Source organism: Globicephala melas, chromosome 2, assembly GCF_963455315.2.
Source record: "Globicephala melas chromosome 2, mGloMel1.2, whole genome shotgun sequence".
NCBI classification, from domain to species: Eukaryota; Metazoa; Chordata; class Mammalia; order Artiodactyla; family Delphinidae; genus Globicephala; species Globicephala melas.
This window is the reverse complement of record NC_083315.2, coordinates 36089936-36109777: the sequence shown is the minus strand read 5'-3', so window position 1 is coordinate 36109777 and position 19842 is coordinate 36089936. Positions and strand designations below refer to the sequence as shown.

At 48.5% G+C, this 19842-nt stretch overlaps 1 protein-coding gene across 1 annotated transcript in view; it reads left to right on the top strand.

Moving 5' to 3' along the window:
• The window catches only part of SLC28A1 (solute carrier family 28 member 1), a 53966-nt gene extending 36142 nt beyond the window's left edge, over positions 1-17824 (top strand). The window contains 14 exon segments of the mRNA XM_060293422.1: positions 903-983; positions 2382-2462; positions 5075-5200; positions 11551-11669; positions 12735-12802; positions 12805-12907; positions 13028-13135; positions 13137-13185; positions 13392-13402; positions 16300-16364; positions 17107-17205; positions 17367-17381; positions 17384-17477; positions 17752-17824. Of these exon segments, the coding sequence (XP_060149405.1) occupies positions 903-983; positions 2382-2462; positions 5075-5200; positions 11551-11669; positions 12735-12802; positions 12805-12907; positions 13028-13135; positions 13137-13185; positions 13392-13402; positions 16300-16364; positions 17107-17205; positions 17367-17381; positions 17384-17477; positions 17752-17824 (1092 nt within the window).
• The last annotated feature ends 2018 nt before the right edge of the window (positions 17825-19842 follow it).

Here is a 19842-nt window from a genome sequence, read left to right as displayed (position 1 = left end):
GGATTCTCAACCACTGTGCCACCAGGGAAGCCCTCTTTTTTCATTAACAATCTATCTTGAAAATCATCCCCAAACTACTCCTAGTGAGTTTCCTCACTCTTGTTTCCTGACTTTGAGTGCACCACTGCACAGCCACACCATAGGTTATCAAACTAGTCCTCCACTGAGGGACATTTAAGTTGTTGCCAGTCCTTGTTATTCTAAGTCAGACTGTAACAAGGAAGTGCGGGGCAGGGAAGGGGAGGCCCTGGGGAGAAGGAAATGGACATGAGGAAGCTTTGAAGGAGAAATTGAAGAGGCTTGGAGTAAGTGAAAAGCAGTCATAAGCCTGGTAATAGGAAAGAGGGTGACAGGAGGAAATGCAGATGGCTGGTCCACAGTGAGTGTCGTTCGGAGCTCACTGGCACCGAGTGGAAGTAGAACACTAGAAAGATGAGGGGCTCTGATTCAGGCCCGAAGCACAGGAGGGAGGTTAAGGCCAGCGTCATGGGCCAAGGATTGAGCTCAGGGTGGAGGACAGACCCTGTGCTAGGAAGGTGCTGGGCCCTGAGCCAGCTCCCAAAACCCTCACAACAACCTGAGAGGTAGTCACTTCCTCCCCACTTTACAGACAAAGAAGCAGGTGATAAAAAGTGGTGGACTCAAGTCCTGCTTCTCTACCACAGCCCAAGGGGTGCCTGGGTGGATGGTTAATGTTTAGAGGGGAACAGAGAGGACAGCTGCCTCCAGAGAGGCCCCATATGCGATTTCATGCACTGAATTCAGAGCTTCTTCCCTGACCCCGTTGGGGCTCTGAGTGGCAAGCCCTTGGATGAAGTGGCTGTCTGGGGCCTCCGAGGCCCTGCGTGGTACCCTGCCACCTCTCTGCCTCTAACCCCAGGGTCTGTGCTCTTTGCTGGCAGGTTTTGCCCATCATTGTTTTCTTCATCTGTGCCATGTCCGTTCTCTACTATGTGAGCCTCATGCAGTGGGTGATCCTGAAGGTGAGTTCTCAAGGTCCCAGCCTGGGCCCTCCCAGAATCACAGGCTGACAGGAACCACACTCTCCCAGAATGCCTTGCTCCCAAGCCCACACCCTCCCCAAATCCCCTGCTCTGAGGGCCTGGACCTTCCAGCATCCCCTGCTCCCCAGCCTTCTCTCAGAGTCTACTACCAACAAAACAACTTTTCACAGAGTCTCTTGTCATGCTACTAAGGAGAAATGGCACCAAAATCCAGTGGGGTCTTTGGGGGAGGGAAGTTTACAGAACTGGGGCTGCATTGAAGAGAAGTGTTAGGGGAAAAAATAATTTATACCAAAAAGATCTTGAGAGCAGTGGGTCACGTGGGCCAGACTTAGCTGATATAAATGTCAAATCCTGTGCTTATGTTCATAAAATCTGCTGCACAAAACCAGGATGCAGGAGACAGACAGCATTGGACAAGAGATTCTGAGGTTTTTAGCTGATTGAGCTCAGAATAAACCAGTATCATCAGGCAGCTGCCAGAAGTGCAGCCTGTGGTTATGTTAAGAGTGCACAGTGCATGGCCTAAGGGAGACAATTATCCCCAAATCTGGAGAATGTGTTCAACCAAGGGGCTATGACAAACTGAACTATCAGTGGGTTCAGTTTGAAAGGGCCTGAGACCATACATTCCATAGAATGGCTGAAGGAAGTAGGGATGAAGGGCCAAAAAAGAGAAGGCCAGGGTGAAGAAGGTTACGGGTAGGATTCTAAACACTTATAGAAGGTTAGGGAAAAGGCAGCCTGAGAGGTACCTGCAGTGGAGAGAAATTCCAGGGAAGCAGATTTCATGTTGATTAAAAGAAAGAACTTTTTAATACAGTGTTTCCCAAAGCCTTTCACAAAACTCTAGTTTCACAGCAAGTTAATAAATGCTACTAGGTAAAGGGATCCCATGGTCAAATTATTTATTTTACTTTATTTTTGGCCGCGCCATATGGCCCAACCAGGTATCAAACCTGCGCCCCCTACAGTGGAAGCGCAGAGTCTTAACCACTGGACCGCTAGGGAAGTCCCTTGGTCAAATAATTTTATGAAGCTAAGCTAGACACCAGGCTAAACAAATTTAAACAAGTTTTGTGCAGGACTTCTCAGAGCCTTTAATAAACTGGTAAGTATTGGTCATCTCCAAGGTGTGTGTGTACAGCAATTCTCAAATATATTTGACCAGGGAATCCTTTTTTCATGGATGATAAGCCCCCATCAATGGAGGTGTGGAAGGAGAAGATGAATGGACCTTTGGGGAAATGTAGGTAAGGGAGTTCTACCTGGGTTGGGAGTTGGAAGGAAGACTTTTAAGGTACTTCCACCCCTGACTCTCTCTGTCCCTGGGGCTTGCTGATACCAATCCACAAAGAGCACCCTGCTTCCTTCTAGATCTCCTGGCTGATGCAGGCCACCATGGGCCCCATGGCCACGAAGACCCTGAGTGTGGCTTGAACCATCTTTGTGAGCCAGGTCAGTATTGCAGCCTCCTTCCCTCAAGGAGGGCGGGTGCCCTGGGTCCCTAGAGCTCTGATTCAGTCAGCAGAAGAGCCAATCAAACCTTCTCCCAGGGTCACCAAAGGCTGCTGCCCTAGGGATGCTCCATTTGGGGATACACTCCTTGCCTGGGTTGTGCCAAGGAGGATAGTATCTCCCTGGTACCTCTTCCCACCCTAGGTCTAGGCTGTCTTCATCAGCTTAGAGACTCACAAGTCCTACAGATGGAGTCCAATGTTCTCCTCTTAATACAGGCAGAAACTGAGGCTCGGGGCTGGGAATGCCTTGCCAAGATCCCACAACATAAACCAGAACTTAGAATCCAAGTCTTCTTCTTCCTGGACAGGGTTCCTTCCACAACATCAGTTTGTCTTTTTTTCCCCCTCCCTCTTTCTGAAAATGTATTTTCCAATCTAAGTGTGACTCTGAAGGGACTATCAGTCCTGAGTCCCTTGCAGAAGGCCGGACCCTCCTAGGGGTAAGACTCTGGTGACTGTTCCAGAATCCCGGCCCATCTGCCCAACATGTAAGTCACCAAAAAAACATACTTGCCAAAGTATGCCATATTTCACTGGGCAGTTTAGGAAACTTTGGAGGATATTTGCATCTTTTTTGCTATAATGCAAATGTGTAGATTTCAAAGGTTTTTTTTTTTTTAAGCAAATTAAGACAGATGTGCTCTGAGATAAATAGTCCAAAATCCCTTAGTTGTTCAAAATGAGGCAAAAGAGAAAAAGATATTTCAGTATCAGCATTTATTTTATATAAAATGCTGCAAATGTAATCAATGGTTTTTGCTGAGAAAAGACAAATCTTAGGTGAATATGACACGATAACCGAAAGAGCTCCAAAGGTGAATTAACTTTCACGGGGACGGGGAACCTTCAAGGATTAGTGGTATCATTTCAAGCTCAGTGTTGGCAGGCCTGGGCCCTATTCTCTTCTCTGGCCACAGTCTGTCCCCAGGGGATTGCCCCAGCCCCATGGCTTAAATACTTCCTCTCCCCTAAACTCCAGTCTGATATATATATAACTGCCCCCTTGACCCTCCACTTGGATATCCTTAGATAATTTACTAGGCAAGTCCGAACAAGCAGAACCCTTAATTCCCTCCCTCAACACACATGCACGTCTCCAAGATTTTCCCTTCTCAGTAAATGGCAACGTCTTCAATGAGGTTGTTAGACAAAAATCGAGGAGTCATCCTTCCTTCCTTTGCTTCCCTTGCTCCCAGCTGCATCCAGTCCATCAGCAAGTCCTGACAGCTCTGCCCCACATCACATCCCAGACCTGCCCTGCTGCCCTTTTGCTTTTTTTTTTGCTATGAGCCACACTTGTCTCTCACCTGGACACGACAACCACCTCCTCTCTGTTCTCCCTGCCACCATTGCTGCCCCTACCCATCCTTCACACACAGGCTGGAGTAGCCCTTTATTTATCTATTTTTTTAAAAATTTATTTATTTATTGGCCGTGTGGCATGTGGGATCTTTTTTTTTAAAATTTATTTATTTTTGGCTACTTTGGGTCTTCATTGCTGTGCGCGGCTTTCTCTAGTTGCAGCAAGCAGGGTCTACTCTTTGGTGCGGTGCGTGAGCTTCTCATTGTGGTAGCTTCTCTTGCTGCAGAGCATGGGCTGTAGGCATGTGGGCTTCAGTAGTTGTGGCTCATGGGCTCTAGAGCACAGGCTCCGTAGTTGTGGCACATGGGCTTAGTTGCTCTGTGGCATGTGGGATCTTCCTGGACCAGGGCTCGAACCCGTGTCCCCTGCATTGGCAGGCGGTTTCTTAACCACTGCACCACCAGAGAAGCCCAGCACGTGAGATCTTAATTCCCCAGCTAGGGTTCGAACCTGCGCCCCTGCATTGGAAGCGCAGAGTCTTAACCACTGGACAGACAGGGAAGTCTCCTGGAGTGGCCCTTTAAAAACCCAAGTCAGATCATGCCTCTGCCTGCTGAGGTCCACTGCTTACCCTGCCTTGTCCATCTGCCCTCCACCTCCCCCATCTCTATCCCTATTCCATAGCACAGTCTGGAACATAGTATATACTATAATTATTTATTGAATGAATAAACGAATGGCTACAGGCTTCCCCACGTGCCCTGAACTAAACATGCCATCGAATGCCCCAGTTCCTTTCTCTCTGGCAACTCCCATGGCTTCACTAAACGTCAGGCTTGGAGTTACATCTGCTTCTGGTCTTTTGCACGAACAGAGGTAATTCTTTGAACCTCTCTGACCTTCTGCTCTCCTGGAATGTGGAGACGACCACTTCTTTCCTAGAAGGTTGTAAGTGATGTGTGTGAGGGGCTTAGCTGGGTGCCTGGACGTGGGAGGCACTTGACACAGGGGAGCGTTATCAGGCCCACAGGAAGGGTTGGGGGTCCTTCCACAGAGCTGGGCTGATGCTGAGGTTCAGAGAGGCTCAGCCAAGTACAGACTCTGGTCCTCACCCCACCCTGCTGTCTCTTCCCCTGGGGTCCCCAGCCCTCGCTGTGACCTGCTCACTCCCAGGTGGAGGGGGTACGCCCCAAGTGCCCGTGCTAGCCTGACCAGCGCTGCTTGTTTGACCTCTTTCCCGTTTGCAGACTGAGGCTCCTCTACTGATCCGGCCCTACTTGGCAGACATGACACTCTCTGAAATCCACGTTGTCATGACCAGAGGCTACGCCACCATTGCCGGCAGCCTGCGGGACGCCTGCATCTCCTTTGGGGTATGTAGAGCCCTCCTTCTGCTTGCTGAAAACCAAGAACCTGAAACCCACCTTTGTGGGAGCCCCACACAGCTCCTGGCCAAAGCGACCTGGGGTCTTCTCTCATGGGCTACGTCCTAAACCAGGGCTGCTGTGATGGTGGGAGGAGAAGCTTCACATGAGTAAGGCAGGCCAGGTGGGCTGGACCATTTGGGCTTCTAAGTGGCTAGTGGGAACAAAGGTTTCCAGTATTCTGCTTACTGAGGCAAAGCGCTAAGTGTTTTAATATCCACATTTCAAGGATGAGGAAATTGAGACTCAGAGAGTAAGTGAGATGCCCAAAGCCAGGATCTGAGCCCAGACCTGTCTGACTCCAAAACTCAGACACACAGTCCCCCACCTAGGCCACCCCTGGAGCTTTGTCCTACCCTTCCTGTACCCCGTCCTCGCACCTCCTCTCCTTTACACCCTTTCTGGGCACAAGTCCTTCCTCTACTCCTCAATGATTACTTGTGTAGCTTTCTGAGCACAGTACGTTTCTAAATCAAATTCCAGTGGTATGAATCAGGCCCTTAAACCAATCACAACACTAGTGCATGGCAAGCAGAGATGAATCTTCAGTGTGTCCCCTACAAAGTGCCTGGTAATAATGCATTACATTTGTGTAAAACACTGTACTTGTTTGTGTTTTCACATGCAAGTCTTTCAAGATCTTATTTTTCCCCCTTAGATATCGAAGAAATTCTTGCTTCTTACAGAAGTGAATAAAGTAAAAAAAACAAAACACTTCACTCCCACTTCCCATGGATAACTGCTCTTACTAGATGAGAACAGCAGTGCTCAAAGTGTCCTCAGTGGGCCAGCAGCGACACCTTCACCTGGGAACTTGTTAGGAATACAAATTCTTGGGCCCCTCTGTAGACCTGCTGAATCAGGAATGCCGGGGATTCCTGTGTCCTGTATTGTAACAAGCCTTCCAGGTGATTCTGATACTCGCTCAATTTGGGAACCACTGACTTAAAATATGTCATTCCAGATATTTCTGTGTAAAAAGTCATTTAAGTACATATAACTGAATATACATATACTTGCCTTTTTTTTTTTTTTTTTTACTAAAGGTGAGGTAATTCTATTCACAGTTTTCTGCAACTTGCTTTTTTCTTATAAAATTCTGAGCATGACATGAAATCCGAAAGTGTAAAGGAAAAAGTTGACAGAGCTAACTAATAAAAATGAAAAACCTCTGAAAGGTAAAAAATCACAATTTTTTAAAAGTTTAATGACTGATCAAGAAAGAAAAGTTCATAAATGATAAACAGATATTCAAGCTCACTGATAAATTAAAACAATAATAACTTATGTTTCTTCTCAAGGATATGCAAAATTTTACATGCCTCTAAACGGCAAGGCTGAGGGGCATTCATATACTCTTTTTTTTTTTTTTTTGGCTGCGTTGGGTCTTTGTTACTGTGCGCAGGCTTTTCTCTGGTTGCGGCGAGCAGGGGCTACTCTTCATTGCAGTGCGCGGGCTTCTCATTACAGTGGCTTCTCTTGTTGCAGAGCACGGGCTCTAGGCACGCGGGCTTCAGTAGTTGTGGCACTCGGGATCAGTAGTTGTGGCTTGTGGGCTCTAGAGCGCAGGCTCAGTAGCTGTGGCACACGGGCTTAGTTCCGCGGCATGTGGGATCTTCCCGGACCAGGCCTCGAACCCGTGTCCCCTGCATTGGCAGGCAGATTCTTAACCACTGTGCCACCAGGGAAGCCCCACATACTCTTTATGCGAGTGCAATTTGCTCTAACCTTTTTGGAAAACACCTATCAGTCAATTTAAAAATACTCCTCTTTGATCTAGTTAGGAATATTATGATACAGAAATATTTTCACAAGTGGTCAAAGGATGCAAAATTCCAACATTATTTGTAATAGCAAACAACCCAAGAAACATAAATGTAGAGCAGTAAGGGAATGAGCTGGGTAAGTTCATCCGTGCAATGCACGGTCACAGTCCCTAGGGTGAGGTGGGCCTCCGTGCGCTGGTTTGGAGAAGGACAGCCTGCCTCTCCCAGGGCCCAGGCTCTCCTGATGCTGTGTGTGAATGGGTCGGGGGATGAAAGAATGACCAGTATTGGTCTCAAATTCCACCTGTCTTTCTCATCTCTGTGTTTGAGGATGGCCAAGGGGATGAGCTAACCTGCCCCTCAGTCCCTCCTTCCCTCAGGACACCTGGGCCACACCAGGAGGCTCAGCTCCGCATACCCACAGAGCTGTCTGGGCAGGATGGCTGCTGCCTCGTGACTTTTCAAGAAGGCCCCTTGCACTCTGAGGCTTTGTCTTCTCCGCCCAGCATCCTCCACCTAGAATTTTAGAGGTCATCTGGTTTGTACCTTTTCTTACCAAGGCCTAGGAAGGGCCCATCAGAGCTGATGCATGCCACACCCCTCCCCCATACCTCACCACCAATTGATTTTGGAAGGAATTTGATATTTCAAAAATGAAAACTTGAAACTTTGTTCCTGAAACTTTTTTCATGGTGGTGTATTGGGGGAGGGGTTGCCCTCCTATCTTCGGGACTTAGAGCCTTTAAATGTCTTAACCTTGCTTTGGGTTCCACAAGCCAGTTAAAAGAATGGTATTCTTTCTATCGCATAAGCGTCGTTGCCATTACTTAAGACTAAAGTACTGGAAGAACTCTCTCCCTTTTCCACAATCGCCTTACAGCTCAGCCTCCTTTCCTTCCCTGTCCCAGGCCAGAGTCCAGGCCCAGCCCCAGGCGGGCGGGCCTTCCCACTGAAGGGGCCTGGTACCCACTTCCCTTTAGCTCTACAGAATGTGCAGAGGCCACCAGGATCAGCCTAGTGGTCGCGGGTCTCCATCCACAGCCTCTGGTACGGAAGCCCCAGGCTACCACCATAGCTGGCCTGGTGAAAGGCACCTAGTCCACCTTCCTTCCCTCGGCTTCTGGATCAGCCTCCAGGCTGGTCACAGAGAAGCTCTCTTCTGCCCCCGCCTGGCTCTTGGCCGCCACTACAGCAGCCCCCGGGGCTTCCTCCCACAGCCCTTCCCACCCTCTCCCCTCTCTCTTTTCATGCCCTCTTGCAGGCAGTTCCTCACTGTATTTTGGGCTCTGCCCTTAGACCCTGAATTCCAAAGAGAATCCCCCCTTTCTCTCTCCTCCTTTCTCTTTGATGCTCAGCTTCTGGCTGGCTCTTCCCTGCACCCCTCCTATTGCTAAAATGTGGATATTTCTAGACCTGTGCTGTCCAACACAGCAGCCACTAGCTATTAAGTGGCTATTAAGCCCTTGAAATGTGGTCGGTCTGAAATGAGATCTGCTGTGAAACTTAGTATGGAAAAAATCAATTAATATATTTTATTGATAAGTTTTACATTGATTACAAGGGTAGAAAACAATATGTTAGGTATATTGGGTTAAATTAAATACATTAATGAAATTAATTTCATCTGTTTCTTTTTACTTTTTTAATTGGCTCCTAGAAAACTTAAATCACAGTTGTGCTATATTTGTATCAGATGACACTGGTCTAGACCTTCTCCCTGGTCTGAGGTCCCAAGTGTTACTTGACTGAATCCTTTCACTGTGACCTCCACATACATGTCCCTTTTCAGTGTGTTTCCCAAACACTCTAAGGTAGGCACGAGCCCTCTCTGCTAAAACCCCAGAAACTGGTCTCCCTACCCACCCCTTTGGCTCGGGATCATTGTGAGTAGAGATCCAGATGTGTGCCTTGGGCTGTGAACACAGGATGGGTTGAGGGGATGGCCACTGATGTTTCTCAATCAATTGTGCGAGAGTGGGAGCCCCTGGGGCAGGGTCTGGGAGGCCCAAGCAGGGCCAAGTAAGAGTCAACCACATGCTTAGTTTCTACACCTGTAAAATGGGTGGAATTACTGCCCACCTCACAGCAGTCTAAGAATTAAATGCCATAATAAACAGAAAATACCTGGCAAGGGACTTCCCTGGTGGTCCAGTTGTTACGACTTTGCCTTCCAATGCAGGGGGTGAGAGTTCGATCCCTGGTCTGGGAGCTAAGATCCCACATGCCTCACGGCCAAAAAACCAAAACATAAAACAGAAGCAATATTGTAACAAATTCAATAAAGACTTTAAAAACGGTCCACATCAAAAAAAATCTTAAAAACAAAAAACAAAAAAACACCTGACATGGTGTTGAAAAAGTGGTTGTTCTTTCTCTGACATATTAGGGTCAGAAGTCCAGCCTTCTAAAACTGGCCCATTTTATGCTTTGGAGTGTCTGGATTTATTTCTTTTCTCAGTAAAGACCTTTTTGAAAGTTCAGATGGATGGCTCCTACCCTCTATCCCTCTTCACATAGGACACCTTTAGGTAGAGGAAGGAGGGCCTTGGGCAGGAGTGGGCCCTGTCATGCTGGGACAGAAGGCATTCCTGACCTGGTGTCTGGAGGCAGCGCTGGAGAATGTCATGGCCCTGAGGCATAACTGGCAGCAGAGAGGCCGTGTGTGGGCTGACCCAGTGCCCCCGGGAGCCCTGCCAGTGCAGGACTCAGCCCTTTCCAAGATGAGCAGGAAATGACTGCCTGGGGCATTTGAGGCAGTGGCCACGACTGGTCCATTCAAAGGACAGTGTCCATGAATGTGCAAGGTGTGCTCCCCACTGAGACTCGAGTTGACAAACCAGATGCAGCCTCCAAGCTGGAGGAAAGGGGAGGGTCCTGGCTGGTGGAAGGGAAATTCCCAAGATTCCAGATGTGGTATTGTGCCCGCTGGAGCTGGGTGGCTGAGGAGGAGGCCAGCAAAGTCCCAAAGCTTGGCCTGGAAGGTCCAGAGAGGACACCTGCCTGGGGCTGGCTATTTCCATGAGGAGCAAGGCCTGCACACCCAGTGGCTGTGATGGGGGCACGTGGCAGGTGGGTGCTGGACCTGGTACACATCTTAAGTGGTTTCTGCTTACCGCTGAAAGGAAACAAAGGGGCTTTAAAAGAAGAAGGAGGAGGATATTACAAGACTTTCAGAGCCTCAGAGGGTCTCTGAGGCCTGGTTCCTCATCAGTAGTTCCTGGTACTTCCTTGGGCTTCATTGGCCGTCTGTTTTATTCGCCTGAACATGTAGCTTAAACTTACCTCCCCTCCTTTAGTTCCTTTTTATTTAAAATTTTAAAACTGCAGTTGATTTATTACAAACTTTAAGGAGAAGTCTATTTTACTTTTTTGCTTATAAAGACAGTATATATCATGTGGACATTTAGAGATAATACAGAAAAGCTGAAAGAAAAGAAAATCACTCTGGCCCCACTAGCCAGGGACAGACAACTGGTTGACATTTCAGTGTATTTCTTTCTGATCTTCTTTTTATGCATAGTTGTGGAGTTTGTTTTTTTCCCTATCATTGTGGGTATGCTCTATATGCAAGTATGCAGGCATTTCTCCACAGTATTGTGAAGCCTTGGTAACCATTGTTTTTGATGGCAGCTTGACAATGCATAGCCATCCCCCCATTGTCAGATGTTTGGGTTGGTTCTAATTCTCCCATTTGGTAAATAACACAGTGGTGAAAAAGTGTTCCATCTCTGTGAAGAGAACAGGGAAGCAGGGGGTTTGGGACCACAGTGAGAATGAAAATTCAGGAAGGGAGAATCCCGGGGGTCTGGCAGCTCCAGCATCTTGCTGTGAGGGCTTCTATAGCGTGGCTCCAGGAGACCGACCCAGGGTCAAAGGGTGGGTGTTGTATGTTGTAGGGGCAGATTTCCTTAGAAACAGCTCTCGGACCGCAGGAGTAGAGGTGATGGGCTGCCTTGAGGTGGTGAGTTCCCTGCCACAGTAAGTGACAGGAAGGATCCTCTAGAGGGAAGGCTTTCCTTTACTATGAGGTCAAGTTAGGTCACATCTTGGATCCATTCCAACTCTCAGGTTCTGTGAGCTTTGTCTGAAACCATCACAAACCCCTCAGCCAATGATGAACCAGCCCTCAGATCAGTGGTCAAAGAGAGACAGCCTAGAAAGGGAGGAAGAACCTTGAACTTGGAGCCGAAAGACACAACGGGTCTAATTCCTTCCCTTCCTTTATTTTGGGCAAGTCATATTTAACCCTTTGGGGCCTCAGTTTCCTTGTCTGTCAAGTGAGATAACAGTACTTGCCCTGCCTAACTTCCTGAAGTCCTGGGGGAGGTGTGGGAATAGAAGGTTCTGTGCATACAGCCTGTAACCCTCTACACATAAAATGTATTACTATTATCAGTGACAGTGACAGCAGTACTGATGATGGTGATATACCAGCAGGGTAGAGTACCATGTCCTCCTGCTGCCCTGGGCCACACTTCTTGACCTCCACATTTTCCTGACATCTCTCTATAACCCTCATTCTCACTCTTGCAGATCGATGCTGCCTCCTTAATTGCTGCCTCTGTGAAGGCTGCCCCTTGTGCCTTAGCCCTCTACACAGAGGTGGAGGAGTCCAAGTTCAGGGGTGAGGAAGGAGTGAAACTGACCTACAGGTGAGCACAGCAGGAGGGTCTGCAGAGAGGGGAGTGGGGGGGAGGGGCAGAGACAGGAGCAGAGGTGGGGGCAGCAGCAGGTCCTATTTTCTCTGCCCATCTCTGTCTTTCACCAAGCGCAGCCCACTTCCTCTCTCTCTCACTGCCCTGGTCGCAGCTTCACTTGTGAAGATATAGACTCCAGTTCTCGCTTCTTATTTTCCAGTCTCTGACCAGCAGGAAACATGGACTAGTCAAGGCATGGGCAAGTGACCTGGTTCTTGGGGATGTGCCTGGTGTGTGTGTGTGTGTGTGTGTGTGTGTGTGTGTGTGTTGAGGAGGGTCGTTAAAAAGTTCCACACCACTTTCTCTACATGCCTTGAGGTCTGATCCCCAGTGTCAATCGCATTGATGTGTTGAGCACTGTCCTTGATTTCTCTCACCTCCTAACATCTCTTTATCATAGTCTTAGCAACCTTTGTGTAACATTTAATTCTTAAAAAATGTTGAAAGACACGACTTTTGACAAATGTGCTTGTGGATACAACGGGCATCCCCAACCGCACAACTTCCTGAAGGTCTAGAGCAGCACTGCCCTAGAGAAATATGAGTCACATCTATAATTAAAATCTTCTAGTAGTCATCTTTTAATAAGTAAAAAAGAAGTAGGTGATTTTAATAAAATGTTTTATTTAACTAAATATATCCTAAGTATTGTCATTTTAACATGTAATCAATATAAAAATTATTAATAAGGTATTTCATATTCTTTCTTTTTTTTTGGACTCAATCTCTGAAATCTGGTGTGTATATTTGCAACACATTTCAATTCAGATCAGCCTCCTTTCAAGTGCTCAAAAGTCACACGTGGCTAGTGGTTTCTGTCTCGGACAGCATCTGGGCTAGGAGTCTGGGTCTTATCCTAGTGCTTGGGCCAGGCTCTTTCTGTCTCTGGCCTCAGAGGGAAAACAAGGACCACTGGCTCTGAAATGCTCTGTCCAAGGTTCCTCTTTGAGCCTGTAGGGTGGGGAGCCCTGCTGTTTGTGGAGATAGGCCAATAATGATGGCTCTTGATCCCATCAACAGAGATGCTCAAAACCTCTTAGAAGCAGCTAGCAGTGGGGCTGCCATGTCCGTGAGGGTCGTGACCAACATCCTGCCAACCTGATTGCTTTTCTGGCTGTGCTGGCCTTCATCAATGCTGCCCTCTCCTGGCTGGGAGACGTGATGGACGTCCAGGGGCTCAGCTTCCAGATACAGTTCCGGCCACCCCCGCAGCCTGTGGAGGTGGTGGTCCTGGTCGGTGGGTGATGGTGGGTGGACACCCACAGAGCCCAGGCCAACCCCAGTCCCAGCCACTCCTCTTGCCTCATGCCTAGGCTCATCTGCTCCTACATCCTGTGGTCAGTGGCCTTCTTGATGGGAGTGGCCTGGGAGGGCTGCCCGGTGGTGGCTGAGCTGCTGGGAATGAAGCTGTTTCTGAACGACGGGCGCCGAGGAGTGGGCCGGTTCCAGGAAGCAGTGGATCTCTGTGAGTGTCCCTGTCCCCTCCCTGGGGCAGGGCGTGATGCAGCGGCTCCCCCGTGGGCCCGGCTGAGACACACTGAGGGGCTGCTCAACCTCCCACATCCCGTTGCCCTGGGCAACAAGACAGCTTCAGAGGCCATCTTTCTCAAGGCCTCTTAGGAGGCTGAGGTTGAGAAAGAGCCCCGTTGGAGGTATCTGAGCTCCAGCTGTAGACAGGCCACCATCCTGTGCGGCCCTGGGCCAGCCGCTGCACCTTGCCTCTTCTGTTGGAAAACAAGTGTAGAACCTGCCACACCTACCCCGAAGGAATGGATGGCAGCATCTCATGAGCTAAGAGAGTAAAACGGGGAGACCTCACCACCACATTCATCTTCAATATATTGGATTCAGTTCAGGGGTTTGTTTCTTCTGCTAAGACTTATTTGTTTATCTATCTATTTATTTATTTAGTTGCAGCACGCGGGATCTTTTTCTTTAGTTGCAGCATGTGGGATCTTTTAGTTGTGGCATGCGAATTAGCATGCAAAGTCTTAGTTGAGGCATGTGGGATCTAGTTCCCGGACCAGGGATCAAACTGGGTCCCCTGCATTGGGAGTGCGGAGTCTTAGCCACTGGACCACCAGGGAAGTCCATGTTAAGACATTAAAAAAAAGAAAAAAACTATAAAAGCTTTCTAAAATGAAACTCTCTAAAATAATAACAGCTGTATGTAACATGATTGAGAATGACAAAATTACCCATCATCTTATCATCCCAAAATTACAGCTATTATAATATATAATATAATTATAATTAATTATATTATAATAAATATAACAATATAATATATAATTCCATTATTTGGCTATTATACACAACGCTGAAATGAATAGCTTTTTGCACAGGACTTCTCCCTCCTCTCCGAGCATTTCCTCAGGAGCTTTCCCAGATGTGGGATGACTGAATCACATGGCACGGATCCTCGTGTGGTTGCTGCCAGTATCTTTCCCGAGGCGTTGTAACAACTGAAACCGCCCCAGCTGTGCCTGTGATCATTGATTTTACCACACACTGAACAGGGCTGAGTAGCCTCTTAAAAAAAAAAAAAAAGTTTTGATACGTTAAGGGGCAAATAATAGTTCATTGTTTTCATTTGTTACTGGGTTACTAGGAACTTTTAATAAAAAATGTTTTCTTGCCTTTTAAATTTTTTTTTAATTGTAAAGGAATGTACTCTTTAGTTTAAAAAAAAAAAAGTTTGTATGGAGTAAAAAGCCCAGGTTTCCCCTCACTCCTCATTTTCAGCTCCAGTATCACTCCCTTCTCTAGAGATAGTGGGTGGTATGTGCCTTCGGGATCTTTTTAAATGAACTTCATTCCTTCAGCAAGTATTTGTTGAGACCTCTGAAGTGCCAGGCCCTCTGCTGGGTACCAGGGATAAAAAGGGGAATTCGACAGACATGGTCCCTGGTGACATGGAACTTACACGTAGTGAAAGACACAAGCAAAACGCAAGAAAGCAAAGGAATAAAAAATTTTAAAACCACAATTTGTGGTAAATTCTCTGATGGAAACAATAAGAGGAAACAGGGAGGGGGTCTTCCTTGACTGAGCTGGTCAGAAAAGGCCTCCCTGAGATGTGGTTATTAGGCCAAGAATTGCAGGGAGGAGGAGGGGCCAGGAGAAATTGGGAAGAGCATTCCAGGCAAAGAAAGAGGCACGTGCAAAGGCCTTGAGGTTGAAAAGCACTTGTTTGGAGAACTGAGAGGAGAGCAGTGAGGTTAGAACAGGTGGTAATTGTAAAAGAGAGTGACACAGGCCGAGGAGCAGTAGGAAGTTACTGAAGATTTGACTTTTGACATTTTAAGATTACTTGGGCAGATTGGGGGGGTGATTGTAAGTGAGTAAGCAGAATGCAGGTACCTTAATATTTTTTCATCAATTTGTATAAACTCTGTGTGTTATAAAGATATTAACCCTTTTCTGTTACATTTTCTACATATATTTTTCCTAGTCTTTTTTTCTCCCCTTCATTCTGTATTCAGAGATTTTTTTAAACACAAAATTTACACCAAATCTTTGCATTTCTGCTATAATATCTAAATTTAGAAAGTTATCTCCATTCCAAAAATCTGGCAAGGGTTAAATTCCTGAAACAATATGGTGAAGTAGTTAAAATCATGAGCTTTGGAGTCAGACAAAACTGAGTTCAAATTCTGACACAGCTGCATTTTTGCTGTGTGAAGTTCCTCAGTCACTTCTGTGAGCCTCAGTTTGCTCCTCTCCAAAATGAGAGTAATAATATTATTTTGTAACAATAATAATTATTCTGTATTTCCTATTATTTGATGTTTAAAATATTAATCTGCTTCCGTGATTTAGAATTAATTTTTTATATGGTGTGAGGTATGGGTCTAAGCCAATCTTTTTTTCCAAATTGTTCCGTTTTGGCTCTTAACACTTCTAAGGAATTACACAACCGTTCAGAGCAAAAGGGAAGGAGAATTACCTTGCTTAAATACCTCCCCTGTGCCTGGTACTTCCTGTACATTAGATGATCTTTATGACAGTCTCTCCAGGCAGCTACTATTACTCCCACATTCCTGATGGAGAAACTAAAACTTAGGAGGCTATCGACTTGCTCAACCTGAAATAGGCCGTGACAAGTCTGGAACCCAAGCCGACTGGGCTCTGAATCCCTCCCTCTCTCCACTGGGCCACCATCCTGCTCTTCGGGCATCACCGCACCTCAAAGGACCTCAGCCTGAGCGCATTCTCCGTAAACAAAGGTGCGGGGCTGCAGCATGTCGGGAAGGGCCGTTCGCCCACTGTTCCTGGGTACAGAGCTTAGTAGGGCCAAAGTGAGAAGACTGGGCCAGGCTGAATCATACCCAGAAAGGCTGGTAATTAAGGAGATTCAAGGGCAGATGAGGAGGGGGCTATGTTTGTGAGGTTGTGCAGCTTGAGTTGACTTAGAGGTAGGTGTGGATGGCTGGGAGAGGGCAGCACCGAGTGCTTCAAAGGTCAAAGGCACATAGGCAGAGGGTGAAATTAAGGCCAGGGTACGGGGTGGTTTGAGCAAACTCCCGTCCCATCTGAGGGAAGCCCCTCCCCGCTCATCTTCTGTCTTCTCAGGTCAGAGCAGAGATACGTCTGCCCTCTGTGGATTTGCCAACTTCAGCTCCATTGGGATCACGCTGGGAGGCCTGAGTGAGTCCTATAGGGGCCTCTCGGTATCCTGGACAGTCGGGGATGGACACTAGTCCTGGCTCTGAGATATTTCTTGGGGATCTGTAGGCCTCAGTTCTCCCATTAGTCTAAGGCAGAGCCTGAACAAGGCGGCCGTGGAGCTTCCTCCCAGCCCTGGCATTTCATGATTTCTCTGCTGCTGGGGTAGCCCAGGAGGTTAGCACCTTGGCCTTGTAGGCCAAGCCTGGCTCAGAGCTCTGGGGAGGGTCGGGAGGTGCGGTGGTGACCTGCCCTCTGAGGCTTTAGTTCCCGTACCCACAAGGGACAGGCAGGCCTGGAGGGGCCTAGGGGAGAAGGCTCTGCACAGCTCTCAGCTCTTTACAAAAAACATTTCCACCCCCTGCAGTTCCCTGCCTGGTGGTGTAACCATCCCGTTTTGCTGAGTCTTGCAAAAGTGAATGATGGCCCAAGTCACTCAGCTAATAAGTGGCTGAACCTGTGTTTAATCCCAGGTCTGCCTGACTCCAAACTCACGTTCTCTTCCTACAGTTGCCACTGATGGCATGTGGGGGGGCGTGGAGTGCTACCTAGGGGCCCGACTCAGGCCAAGGAGGACTCCCAAACTCAAAAGCGTCAGGAGGACAGCATCTGTCCCTCTGGCCACCCAGAAGAGAAAGGGGTGTCAGCAGATGCAGCCGGAGGCACAGATACAGGCAGAGGGGCATGCTGAGTCCTGGCCCTGAGCACTCCTGTCCTCTTGCAGCCTCCATGGCCCCCCAGCAGAAGAGCAACTTCTCCCAGATCATGCTCCGGGTGCTCTGCACGGGGGCCTGTGTGTCTCTGGTGAATGCCTGCGTGGCAGGTGAGTGCAGGCCTGGTGGGCTCAGGACTCAGAGCCCTGATTCTCCAGTTGGCCCTGGTCCAGGGCCAGGCACTGGGGCTCTGGCCTCTCTGGAAGTCCTTGGGTGAGGTTGGAGGGTAGTGAGGGGCTGGGCCTTCCCACCAGCTGCTTTCCCTGCACAGGGATCCTGTACATGCCCGGGGGGCTGAGGTCGACTGTGTGTCCCTCCTGAACACGACCCTCAGCAGCAGCAGTTTTGAGGTGTACCGGTGCTGCCGCCAGGACTTCCAGAGGTGAGAACCTGGGCCGTGGGGCAGAGGGACCCTGACAGTGATGGGGTGCAGGAGGCCTGATTTCCCGGCGGAGGCCTTTGGCACCAGGGCAAGGGATAGAAATGTCATGGCTGTGGCTGATGTGACCAAGGGAGGAGGAAGTGGGGCTTGAGGACCAAACTTAGAGATGAAGTTTGGACCAGAGACATGGAGCAACTTCCCCAAAGTTGCACAGCCTTTAGTGGCTAGCAGAGCCAGGCCTAGAGCTCAGACTGCAGCCTTTGCTTCTTTTCAGCACCGACCCGGAGTCCACCCTAGAGGCCCTGGACAACTGCTGTTGATTTTATAATCACACCATCTGTGCATAGCGGGGACAGAACATCTCTATGTCTTCTGGAGGCTATTCTTCCCCAGGAAGCAGCTGTCCCCATCTCTCTCTCTCCAGGCCCACCCCCTTGGGGAAGCCGCAGGGCTTAGACCCACCTCAGTCATAAATTGGGAAGGGTGACAGGGTGAGTGGGCAGAGTGAGTACATAAGTAAATGAGGGTTGCCCCCCCACTCGTCACCACCTTTCTGCTCTCCCATTTCCTACCTCCCCAAGTGGAATTCTCAGGGTCACCTCTGCCTCTTCTCTCCTCTCTATATCCAAACAGCTCCCTGCTCTTCCCTATACCCCCTGCCCTGGGTCTCCCCCATTCACCCTTCCCTTCTGCTCCAGGGCCTTCAGCCCTGGCATTTCAGCTGATTCCTTCCTCCTCCTCTCTAGGCGCTGGAATCTTGCTGTGGTTTAGCCCCTGCCAGGCAGCTTCTCCTGGAGACCCCTTCCTCTACGTCCAGAGACTCCCCACGGCCTTCCTCCATAGCACTTCCCACACTGGTGTCCTGTGGAACACTGTCCCACAAGGTATGCAGAAGTTTCCATGATCCACTGCGTTTGGGAAACACTAAGCTAAAGAAAGTTAGGGGTTTATTGTTTGTTTGTTTTTTGTTTACTGTGGACTCATCAGTTTGACGTGGGTATAACAGGAGACATTTTTCAAATTTGGCTATAAGAATCTTGTTGATAGAAGTATCTCTTAGTTGAGGATTCCATGGAAAACAATTGGGGAAATATTGGTTAATGTTCAGACTGCTTTACTCTACATAACTGTAACACTTGCAAATGTAACAGAGCACTGTGTGTCAGTGCACTGTTCTCAGTGCTTCATACTTTGTAACTCAGTCCCTACAACAACCCTGTGAGTCAGATACTATTATTATCCCTAGTTGAGGAACCAGAGTCCCAGAGAGGTTAAGTAACTTGCCTAAAGTGGCACAGCTGGGAAGAGGAAGAGGCAGAATCCTCGCCATCCAGTTCCACAAGCTGTGGTGTTTCATCTCTCTGCTAGGCTGCTAACGTTCAAGGAGCTCGGTTGTGTGACTTGCTCTGACCCCCTCTGCTTGCCTTTTCTCCCCAGCCCAATCCCTCTGCTCCAGTAGGTCAGGCATCTGATGTGTTTTCCCTGCCTGTAAGCCTTTGTTTCTGGAGTTCCTGTCACCCAGCACATCCTGCCCTATGCTCCTCCCACCTCTATCCTCATGTCCCCCAGCAGCTTTGGCTGCGGGGAACTGCAGTGCACCTGTCCCTGAGGCCACAGGGCCCCTGTTCCCTCACCCACCTCTGTTGGATAATGCTTCTCAGCTGGGGCCTGAGGCAGAGGGAATATGGAGCCTGGTCAGCAGTTACCCTGCTCGGTCAAGGATCTGGGCTCTACTGGGCACTGGTCTTGCTCCTTGCGACCCCCACAGGCTAGCCCTGGGTCCCTTCCTCAGGGCCCGAGTCCTTGCCCTTAGCTCTGCACAGCAGAGTCTTGGCCTGACTCCCATACCCCATCGCTAGGCTCTTGCCTTGTAGCTTCTGAGTCGGGATTGGCCCAGATACCGCCACTCACCCCACCCACAGCCGTGACAGGCATTGCTAATCAATCACAGGACTCCTTGCACTGAATCCAGAAGGGGCTTCAGAATCCATATCAGCTCAGTGCTGGATGAGCCCACCTCCAAGTAATTCTAGGTGCCTTTTCTAGGTGGCACACTATTTGCCGCTCCTGTGCTAAGAAACAGACCCTAAGAACCCGAACTGCCATTGATTTTGTCTCGCTGGCCTGTGAAGGTCTAAGGTTTTTGTCAAAGACTAGAAATCAAAGGGGGTTGGAGCAAAGAGGGATCCTTGCAAAGAATGAATCCTGTGTAAGTGGTTTGTCCACTCCGGGTTTATGTATTGTTTATTTATTCAATCAAGGGATATATATTGAGTACCTACTTTATTACTTGGCTTGGGCCACCATAACAAAGTACCACAGACTGGGCAGCTTAAACAACAGAAATTTATTTTGTCACAGTTTT